Below are 12,184 nucleotides of genomic sequence, written 5' to 3' on the forward strand. Positions count from 1 at the left end.
AAGCTTGGAGATACTATAAAGGGACGACATCAAAATGAGAAGAATTTTTTGTTCTAATTCTGTGAAAAATGCCATTGGTAATTTCATAAGGATTGCACTGAATCTGTAGATTGCTTTGGGTAGTATAGTCATTTTCACAATATTGATTTTTCCAATCCAAGAACATGGTATATCTCTCCATCTGTTTGTGTCATCTTTTATTTCTTTCATCAGTATCTTATAGTTTTCTGAGTATAGGTCTTTTGCCTCCTTAGGTAGGTTTATTCCTAGGTATATGGGAGGAAGATCTAAATAGACATTTCTCCAAAGAAGACATACAGATGGTTAAAAAGCACATGAAAAGATGCTCAACATCACTAATTATTAGAGAAATGCAAATCAAAACTACAATGAGGTATCACCTCACACTGGTCAGAATGACAATCATCAAAAATCTACAAACAATAAATGCTGGAGAGGGTGTGGAGAAAAGGGAACCCTCCTACGCTACAGTGTACTCCTACACTGGTACAGTAACCAGGGAGAACAGTATGGAGTGTCCTTAGAAAACTAAAACTAAAAACATATGATCCTGAAATCCCACTCCTGGGCATTTATCCAGAGAAAACCATAATTTGAAAAGATACACGTACCCCAATGTTCACTGCAGCACTATTTACAATAGCCAGGACATGGAAGCAACCTAAATGTCCATCAACAGCGGAATGGATAAAGAAGATGTCGTACATACATACAGTACAATGGAATATTACTCAGCCATAAAAAAGAACAAAATAATGCCATTTGCAGCAACATGGATGGACTAAAGATTGTCATACTAAGTGACGTCAGACAGAGGAAGGCAAATATCATATGATATCGCTTATATGTGGAATCTAAAAAAAAGGCTACAAATGACCTTATCTACAAAACAGAAATAGAGTTACAGATGTAGAAAATAAACTTATGGTTAACTGGGGAGCAAGGGGGGAAGGGTAAATCGGAAGACTGGGATTGACACACACACACACACTACTATATATAAAATAGATAATGAATAAGGACCTACTGTATAGCACAGGGAGCTCTACTCAATACTCTGTAATGGCCTATATGGGAAAAGAATCTAAAAAAGAGTTGGATACATGTACATGTATAACAGATTCACTTTGCTGTACACCTGAAACTAATACAACATTGTAAATCAACTATAACCCAGTAAAATTTTTTTTTTTAATGAGAAGAAAACCATGAGGGGCTGCAGGGGAGATGGCGTGGCTATTCTGAACTGGTATGTTTGTGTATGAGGGGGGTGAGGGTGTCTAGTTGGCTTTAGCCTGGGGCAGAAGGTGGCCTGTGTAATGGTTGAATAAAATAAGGAAGGAGTTGGTGGAATTACTGCCCACTCACTGCCTTGGAATCTGCCTGCGCACCTGCTGTGAGTCAGAGAGCTAAACTTGGGAGGGGGTGCTTCTGGCGAGTGCAGAAGCCCTGAGGAGGTAAGAACACTCAGTGGGGACTGACTAGGTAGGCTTGAGAAGAGGTTTCTTCACACTTCCTTTTCCAATCCCCAAGGGCAGGTGGTTTACAATTTAAGGAGTGTCTCCCTCTAAAGCTGCTTCTTCTTGGGGTGCTAAGGATAAAGATCTAATGTGAGGCATTGATCCCCAGAGTGAGGAATGATTAACTCTGGTATCCTTGGAGGGAGAGGGGAGGGGAGAGAGGTGCTCTCCACTGTAGAGTCCACTTCCCCTACATTCCACTTAAGCTGATAGGGCTGACACAGACTAAGGTCCGACCGCTAGCAATCCTAGACAGAGCAGCCATAACCCCGAGGGGTAACCAGTCATTTGGGGATCAAAACTATTAAAAAAAACCTGAATTACAGGTTTTTTCAGAAGCACAGATATTAGAGAAGATGGACCAAGAATTTAAAATAAACTTAATATACATACTAAAATAAATAAGGAAAGGGATAAGCAATATGAAACAGGAAAAAAACACAATGAAAAGAATGAAATAGAAATATTAAATATCAAATGTAAAAACAGAATGTTGAAATAGAGAACACAGATGGGATAAACAGTGGAATGAACATAGATAGCTGAGAACAAATTATTAAACTGGAAGATCAGAAAGAGAATTACTAATATCCAGGTAAGAAGAGCCCAGATAAGAAAGAGAGAAAATAAAAATAAAGTAAGAAATATTTGAACCAGAGATAACTGTCTCAGAATTAAATAAAGATGAAAGACCTCCCACTGGAAGGTCTCATTGGGTGACAAAGAAGAGAGAGAAGGAAAATCACACTTAAGCATATTACAGTAAAATTTAAGTCTTTTCAACAATGGTGTTGAAACAATTGGATATCTGTAGGGAAAAGAAATTTTTTTTTTTAAACCTCAACCTATACTTCACATCTTATACAAAAATTAAATCAAAATAAATCACAGACCTAAATGTAAAGCATGAAACTATAAAGCTTTTAGGAGAAAATCTACACAACCTTGGGTTAGACAAAGAGTTCTTAGATATGACACCAAAAGCACGATCCACAAAATTAAAAATTGATAAACTGGACTTCACCAAAATTTAAAATTGTTGCTCTGTTAAGATACTGTTAAAAAGAAAAGACAAGCCACAAACTGGAAGAAAATATATGCAGGTCACCTCTCTGACAAAGGACTTGAATCCAGAATAAATGAAGAATTCTCAAAACTCAATGGTAAAAAACAACCTAATTAGAAAATGGTCAAAAAATATGAATATATATATTTAACCAAAGAGAAGTTATGATGGCACAAATAAGCACATAAAAAGATGTTCAATATCATTAGCCATTTGGGAAACACAAATTAAAACCACAATGAGATCTCACCAGAAACCTAGTAGAATAACTAAAATAAAAATAGTGGTAATACCAAAAGCGGGTGAGGATGCAGAGAAACTGGATCTCTCATACACTGCTGGTGGATGTAAGATGGTACAGCCACACTGGAAAACCGTTTGACAGTTTCTTAAAAAACTTAGTATGCACTTACCATGCAATCCAGCAAGCGCACTCTTGGACATTTATCCCAGATATATGAAAACTTCACATACAAAAACCTGTACACAGATGTTCACAGCAGCTTTATTCATAAACAGCCCCAAACTGGAAACACTCAACTATCCTTCAGTGGGTGAATGGTTGAATAAACTCTGGTACATCTATACTATGGGATGCTACTTAACAATAAAAAGGCATGAATTACTATTCATGCAACAACCTGAGTGGATCTCAAGAGCATTACGCTGAGTGAAAAAAAAAAATTTATCTCAAAAAGTTACGTATAGTCTGAGTCCATTTACACAACATTCTAGAAATAACAAAACAATAGAGATGGAGAAAAGATTAGTGGTTGCCCATATATGGGGTTGGGAGGAGTGGGATGGGGTGAATAGCATGAAGAACTTCTTTTGTGGTGATAGAACAGTTCTGTATCTTGATTTTGGTGCTGGTTTATAGGAATCTATACTTAGGATGAAATTACATAGAACCCACACACATACACACACAATGCAGGTTAAAAAATGAATACGAATTGAAAATTTGAAAACTGAATAAGGTCTGTAGTCTAGTTAGCATAACATGCCAACGCTTATTTCCTGATTTTGATATTGTACTACAGCTATATAGAAGTCAACACAGGGGAAAGCTGGGTGAAGGGTACATGGGACTCTGTACTGTTTCTGCAACATCCTATAAGTCTATAATTATTTTGCAGTAAAAACCTTTTTTAAATGCATAGAGAAAGATGGACTGTTCAAAAAATTAAATATTGCTTATCCACAGGGGGACAAATAAGATAAGACCCCTATCTTACACTATATAGTAAAATTCTAGAGGGCATAAAATTTGAACATTGGAAGAAAAAATGACACCTTTATTATATTAGGATTAAAAAAAAGAATTTCTTAAATAAGATTTTAAAAAGCATGAACTATAAAGGAAAACTTTAATTTAACCTTATTCTTATTTAAAATTCTGTATAACAGAAGACATCAAAAACAAAGTTAAAAGACAAGCACAGTTTCTTTTAGAACACACGAAGCTGGAAAAAGCAAGAAAACAAATTCTCCCATAGGGCCTCCAGAAAGGAATACAGCCCTGCAGACACCTTGATTCCGGGACAGTGAGACCTGGGTCAGACTTCTAACACACAGAACTCTAAAATACTACATTTGTGTTGATTTAAGGCACTAAGTTTGTGGTAATTTGTTAGAGCAGCAATAGGAAACTACTATAATGACTTACCTCTGTTGATTTCCAAGCATTAATCTTGAGGGGTAGTGTTTCCTGAGACAACACAGTTCTGTTAGGCAACTGAATGTCTTGACACTGCTCTTGTTTCAGTCTGGCCTTGGAAGTGTTTTCTGTCAACAACATAAAGCTAAGATTTTACTTTGACAGAAAATGGTAATGTTTTCACATTAGCTCACAATTTTTAAGTTAATCACTTCTGAAGATCCATTTTGTCTACAAAATATACATCATGTGCCAATGGTTACCTATGAATATTAATCATTTAATATATCCCTTTATCATAATTGACAAGTTCAGACAGATTTTAAAAATACAAATTCAATTCTAGCCCTTTCTCCCATCAATGATTCAATTTTAAGTTTTATTATTTGAAACATTTTTAAAAATAAAGTATAATATAGTGTAGAAAATAGAGTTTGAAAATGAAAATTACTCAAATGAAATTTTAGCAAAGCCGGAATGACAATTATAATTATTCTAATAATATTTAAAAGAACTTTATTACTGCAGTGTGAATTTCATGTGTTCTAGGCAAAATTAGTCAGAAATGTATAGATTATTTTATAAAAAGAAACTTTTAAACAAAATTTTAAAATTTAAACAAAAAAGAAACGCCAATGAAGATAAGCTGATATATCTGTTTATATATTTTTGCTGAATTAATGTTTTTGTAGTCTTAATATCACTTTCCTTCCTATGTTAATTACTATGTAAACAAAAGTATTAGCAGCAACTATAGTTCAGCATATTATTGGGGACCACAAAAAGCATAAGAAATCTATCTTCAAACTGGTAATATGCACACCTCTGGGGGTACTTGAAGACTTCCCAAGTCTAAGTACATAGATAGCTTTATGGGCATAGATAGCTTTAAAGGACTCAATTTCCAGATGCACAAGTTCTGTATATATTCTTACCAAAAACTGATCTGCCTGAGAATGTAACTGTGTAGAAGCATCTGGCTGGTTCTTTCCCCTTTCCCTTTCATAATCAATTTTCTCCCACTTTACAAAGAAAGACATTTTCTTTTTTTTTTTTTTTTTTGCGGTACGCGGGCCTCTCACTGTTGTGGCCTCTCCCGTTGCGGAGCACAGGCTCCGGACGCGCAGGCTCAGCGGCCATGGCTCACGGGCCCAGCCGCTCCACGGCATATGGGATCCTCCCGGACCGGGGCACGAACCCGTATCCCCTGCATCGGCAGGCGGACTCTCAACCACTGCGCCACCAGGGAGGCCCGAAAGACATTTTCTTTACCCATATTATTATGGTGCATCTTCCCTTAAGATACAAGCATAATTGTCTCTAAGGCACCAAACAACAGTAAAAAAGACTGGTATAGGGAAGCTTCCTTTAATCAAGGCATGAAAAACCCAAAGTAGAGCTTCAAAGTTTGGCCTGTCTTATATATATTTCTTTTAATCGCAAAGCATGGCACAAGCAACACTTCTTTTGGTCCACACCAGGATGTGTGGTACTCAGATATATCACAGTGTGGAGGAGCAGGACAGTTGATAAGTTTCATCTAATGTCCTTGTGCTTTCCATCCCTCGGTACTGTCGAAGAATGCATCATTCCTGAGGAAGAGTCCCATGACAGAAGAGCAGAGAAAGCATCAGAGGCAGGGGCACCTTATTTCACCAACGCAACATACTTAGGGCAAGTCTTCATGCCTTAGCTATTTATCTTAAGAAAACTGAGGAGTGTGAATACAACCAGAGTGATGTCTGGTTACATGTTTATTTAAATAAAGTTAGATGTTTTCTGAAAGAAACTTTAAATCTGATTCTACTGGTTGTTTTCACAACGAGGGCCGACTTTGACAACTAGGTAAATATGGTGAATATTCTCCAATAATTGAATGAAACAAATCTGCAGTTCTGAAGACTTGATGAAAATTCATTTAAAGCATATGACACAATAAAATCATTTTCTCAAAAGATTTTGTATTGACGGGTACACTACAATTAGTGTTTTTATTTCTCCCACACATTCTGAATATATTGGGTTAAATTAAAATGTAACCAGAATAATTAATAGTCATTTGATAAATTTTAGCAAAAGGTTTTTGGTATTATTTCCAGAAATCGAGAACATAAATTGCTCCCAATGACTGTTTAACAAATCTTTTTCTAAGTGGGGTGTTTCCAATCCTTTGCTTTCAACAACATTAAAGAAAGATCTAATCAAGTTAACAGTTGACAAGAGATGAAAAACATTTTTATAATAAATCACTATATAATTTTTGGCATATTATTTGGAAAGAATTCATAAAATTGATTGACATTGCTATAATAAAACACCTTCTATTCCCCACCCAATTTTAGGTGAACAAATCTTCTCAGCATTTACATCTCTAAAAATGTAAAACAGAAACAGAATTTATGCTGAACCCTGTTTATTTCAAGCAATAAGTAATATTCACATATGGGTAAATGAACAGTTCCATGTAGCTCATAAAAATGTCTTTCCAATAAAATTTTATTCTTTATGTTTAATAAGTACTTAACCACATTTATGTGGTTGTTTCTTTTTTTTTAATTAATTAATTTATTTATTTTTGGCTGCATTGGGTCTTCGTTGCTGCACACGGGCTTTCTTTAGTTGCGTCAAGCCGGGGCTACTCTTCGTTGCGGTGCATGGGCATCTCATCGCGGTGGCTTCTCTTGTTGCGGAGCACAGGCTCTAGGCGAGCAGGCTTCAATAGTTGTGGCACGTGGGCTCAGTAGTTGTGGCACGCAGGCTCTAGAGCTCAGGCCCAGTAGTTGTGGCGCACGGGCTTAGTTGCTCCGTGGCATGTGGGATCTTCCCGGACCAGGGCTCGAACCCATATCCCCTGCATTGGCAGGCGGATTCTTAACCACTGCACCACAAGGGAAGCCCCCATTTATGTGGTTTTGATCGACTGTGTACTAAAAATAATTGTAATGGTAAGTCAATCTAGAAGAACTACTTTACCACTTAAAGCCTCTGGTCACAGACAATTTAGAAAAATAATTTCCATTTATATACATATTTTATATAGAGACAACTTTCAAGCATAAACATACTTTCAGGATAAAATTCTGTGAGGGATGTGGAATAGAAATATGATTTCAAGGAGAAAAGGGAATGATGTACAATGTCCAATAATTAAAGAAGACCATGTATTGTTTCAAATGAATGACTACAGATATGAATCACAATAGTATTTATATTCCTTTAGATGCTCTTAAAAGACTCATGAAACAGTTTTGCTTGTTTTCTTTTCTTTTGTCTTTAATGTCAATATTTTGAATTATATCCTTTGCATTTACTATACTTAAGACAAAATTTCACATGTCAGTTAAAAATGTGTCAGGAGGCATATAATTTTTCAAAATCATTTTAGGAATTATACAAGAAAAAGAGCCTGGTCTTTGCCTTCAAAAAGTTTATAGCCTGACTAGTGAGATAAGTCTAACATACAGACTTATAGGAAAAAATTAGAAGAGAACAATTACAGGTCAAACTTTCTTAAAATAACTAACTTTAGGAATAGAAATTCTAAGGAGGAAAAAAAATCAATGTGTACCAGAGTAATCAGAAAGAGCCTCAAACAGGAAGTAAAATGTGAAGAAGGCTTTGAAGGATGGCTAGGATCCTGATAAATACAGAGGGAGAAAGTATTCCAAGCAGAAGGAACTACATGGGCAAAAGGAGCAAGTATGATATAAGACAAAGATGCTGAAGAATAAGAACTTTGCATTTATGGCTCTAACTTTTCACTTTCTTGCAACTTCACATGAAAATGAATAATTAAAATGAGCTTATTTTGGACTTGGAGATTTTATAAGTAATACCGGCAAACAGCAGTAGTTTGAGGCTTAGATCATCTATGTACTTTCAAGTGATTTAATGAGGAACTATCTTTATTATCACTCTTTGAGCATTCAGCAACAAATTATCCTTTAAATGATATGGACTTAACTTTTAGACATCACAGAAGTAGATTAATAAAAATTTCAGGAAGTCAATTGTGAAGTAAAGTGTGAGGAACACTGCAGAATAGTAAGGATTGTGAAAGAAAAAAATATCTTGCATATTTGGAGATGCATTTTAGCCTAGAGTAGCTAAAACGTTATAATCCTATAATAAATTATCTTATGGAGCAAGAAGGAAGGCAGTTAGAATATACTGAGTCTACAGAAATTCATTTAGAAATTTTTTTTTAGCATCAGCACAACCCTGGAAGTGAGGTGTGCTTAATTAAATTAGGTGATTACACAACATTGCTTTCTGGGTTTTCACAAGCAAGTGGAGGTGGAGAACACACTTCACACATTTAGTTCCTTAGTGGAAATGAAGTACCTTGTATATCACAAGCTATTTATCAATCAAGACTGTGAAGTCACAGTCAAGGAGGACTAGTATGTGAATGAGAAACCTCAAAGGAAAAAGCGAAGATGCTGCAGGAAACGATGCTATTGAGTCATTCGAAGATGAGTGCTTAGATACCACGGCTGTAGGTACTTGGCAGAAGCCATCTGGAGAGAAGCTATAGATCTCATTGAGCCTGTATCACTAGATAATACCACAAAGCAGAACTGGTGAACCCTTTGATATTCCTCAGATGAGATATCAAACTGACGTTCAAACTATCAGACATTAACAACGTGACAGCACATTCTGGAGTTGAAACCCTCCATAAATACCCAAATTGTTCTATGTATTATTTAGCATCTAATAGACATTGCTGCTATGTATTGACAGTGTCCTTTTAGGTGTAACAGAAGTAAACTAAGTCATTTACCTAACAAAATTAACTTTTAAAAATGAACAAGTAGGGGTTTCCCTGGTGGCGCAGTGGTTGAGAGTCCGCCTGCCGATGCAGGGGACGCAGGTTCATGCCCCGGTCCGGGAAGATCCCACATGCCGCGGAGCAGCTGGGCCCGTGAGCCATGGCCGCTGAGCCTGTGCGTCCGGAGCCTGTGCTCCGCAACGGGAGAGGCCACAACAGTGAGACGCCTGCGTACCGCAAAAAAAAAAAAAAAAAAAAAAAAAAAAAACCACTGCTTGAACAGTCACCAATGTAAATATTTTAGTAGCAACCACCATTTGTACCATAAGCCCTGCCATTGAGACTGTATGTGATAAGGCAACCAAGTATGACTCTACATCAACTCTCTAAGTACAAAGTTCACTGTGGGAAGTAATATCAACACTGGTGTTTTGCTTATAAAAGTATGACAAGTGATTAGCAGCTGTGTGATAATTCTCCAGTAAGATGGTGATCTTGACAAATGTTATTTTGGTAGGATGGTAAGAACTCAAGCCTGACTGGGTTCAAGAACGAACAGAAAAAGAGAAATTGAGCATAGCAGGGTTTTTTTGAGAGTTGAGATGTAAAGGGGCACAGAGAAATGGGGTAATAATTGGAAGGGAATAATGGGGTCAAGAGAAGGTTTTGTTTTAAGATGGAGGATCATATACATGTGCTTGATTAAAGGACATTATGGATTATATGATCTAGTTTTAGCTGAAATAATCTTCGCCGATGGACAAATGGTTTAGAGATTCACATAGTGAAATGATGCCAGATTGAAAATAATGCCAAAATGCAACACCAATGAACAAGAAAATGGCAGAGTCTACACTTCTAGCCACAGTAGAAGCTGTTGATCAGCCACATCACGGGGTTCAAAACAAGGGAAAGCTAAGAGGATGTGAAAAGAGGTCAGCCCTGTCCTCCAATCAGTAATATTAAAGAGACTAACTGAAATACAGGTTTCTATCTCATATCATTATTGAACCTCTCCCATGTGTTTATTCTGTATGTTGCTCTCTGTGAGGTATCCTTTCCAACTAATATGATATTAAAATCAATGAAAAAGTTTTTTAAAAAGTATGACAACTACTTTGAAGTTTAACTTTTGGTCCAACAGGACTCATATACCATTTTTAGGGAAATATTTCCATGATGTAGAATGTTATTACATTTACCATACGCCAGAGTTATCCTTCTCTAATACAGGTAAAGTTCCATTGCAAAGAATAATGCCAGTAAAGAGCTCTTTATGGAAGACTGGATGATCCCCAGAGGTCATGCTTTGCTGGTCTAGTTGTAAGCAATGTCTCTGGTGATAGTTTTTATAATTATTACCTCTAAGGAAAGGACCTAAGTCTGATGCTTACAGCTCAGAGAAGCTGAGTTACCACTGTGCTTTATATAGCTTTCTGCCTTACCAATCAAGCTGCAATTATCCTTCAGCTCATCTCTTCCTTCGAACAACAAAATCATTTAAACAAAAAGTACCCAAGCTATCTACTAGAATTAATTAACATGGGGGAAACATCCAGGAACAGGTAAAAAGAAGTAGAAGTAGTGATGTGTGTATAACACCTTCTCTAAAGTACCTTTTTTTCCCTTGCTAATTCACCACAAAGAAGTGAGGCACAGCTGTTTCAGCTCTGGATCCTAAAGCCAGGGTATCAGATTTCTAGCAATGCATTCAATTTTACATTTCATTTTAACTAAATTATTTAGAGGAGTCTTTAAATTCCTTCTGATGGAAATTTACCTGTATGATACCATCACTTGCCTCCATTTTCTCTAACTCAAATGTTAGAGTCATTTTCCATTTCTCCCTTTCTTCTCCAATACATCAGCTACCTACCCATTTCCTTTCTAAATTCTGTCCTTAAACATTACCTTTCCCTCATTTCCATAACCCTAGATCAGGTCCTGGATGCCTGGATTGAAATAACTGTCTCTTATAAAGCTTCCCTCCAATTTGTATCTCCTTCATGTCTACACAAAGCGGTAAGAATTATCTCCCACCAACAGCTGTTTTCAGTAATAAGAAAGCTAAGTTCTGTGACTAAGCTAAACATCCCTTCTGTTCTCCAAGGCCTACAATGGATCCCAGTTGCAAGTCATATCAAATTGAAATTTCCAAATACTGTTCATTATGTCCTTTATAAACTGTGCTGAGTACTCTCAACTATCTGCCCCCATTTTTCTACATATTAAAATTTATATTCTCTATGCCTTTTAATCTGACAACCATATATTACCACGATTAATTCATTTCTTGTATTCTTTTTTTTTTTTTTGCGGTACGTGGGCCTCTCACTGCTGTGGCCTCTCCCGTTGCGGAGCACAGGCTCCGGACGCACAGGCCCAGCAGCCATGGCTCACGGGCCCAGCTGCTCCGCGGCATGTGGGATCCTCCCGGACCGGGGCACGAACCCGTGTCCCCTGCATCGGCACGCAGACTCTCAACCACTGTGCCACCAGGGAAGCCCCATTTCTTGTACTCTTTCCCACTATGGTAGGGACTATTTGTTGTCTCCTATATTTATTCTCTCCTTCTTCCTTAACAATAGATCTTCTTTCATCTGGGCACATGTTGGTTTGTGTAAAGACTACATTTCTCAGCCTCTCTTAAAGCTAGGAGCATCCATGTAACTAAGTGCTAAACAGTAGCATGTGAGCCAAAATGTCACAGGCAACTTCCATAAATGTCCTTAAAGGGAAGGGGCATCCGTATTTTCAACCCCTCCTCCTTCTTACTGGCTAGAAGGCAGATGTGATGGCTGGAGTCAAGCAGCCATCTTGGATCATAAAGTGGAAGTTACATGCTGAGTTTGGTGGAGCAACAAGACAGAAAGAGCCCTAACATCATGGAGAGCCATATCAATCCTAGAATACCTAGTTCTGGATTATTTTAGAAGAGTGGAATTCCTATTATGTTTACACCACTACCAATTTTGTGGCCTAATACTGTCACTTGTGGGTGCACCTAATTTTAACTGATCTACCCACCTCCAAATTTTCATTTGTTACTTCTCCTAACCCATTAATAATGCCCCCCTAGTAAATTTTCTTATTCCCCCCCCACCCAACCAAACTGTCAGTTCTCTTTTTTCTTTTAAAATACA

At 37.1% G+C, this 12,184-nt stretch overlaps 1 protein-coding gene across 1 annotated transcript in view; it reads right to left on the minus strand.

The window, feature by feature from the left end:
* ENTHD1 (ENTH domain containing 1) overlaps positions 1–12,184 on the minus strand; it is a gene marked incomplete at both ends in the record, with an annotated part of 93,424 nt that overhangs the window by 61,801 nt on the left and 19,439 nt on the right. Inside the window, 1 exon segment of the mRNA XM_082636313.1 lies at positions 4,277–4,395. Coding sequence (XP_082492439.1) covers positions 4,277–4,395 — 119 coding nt within the window.

The sequence above is a fragment of the Mesoplodon mirus genome, assembly GCF_964341445.2.
Source record: "Mesoplodon mirus genome assembly, chromosome: 11".
Classification (NCBI taxonomy): Eukaryota; Metazoa; Chordata; class Mammalia; order Artiodactyla; family Ziphiidae; genus Mesoplodon; species Mesoplodon mirus.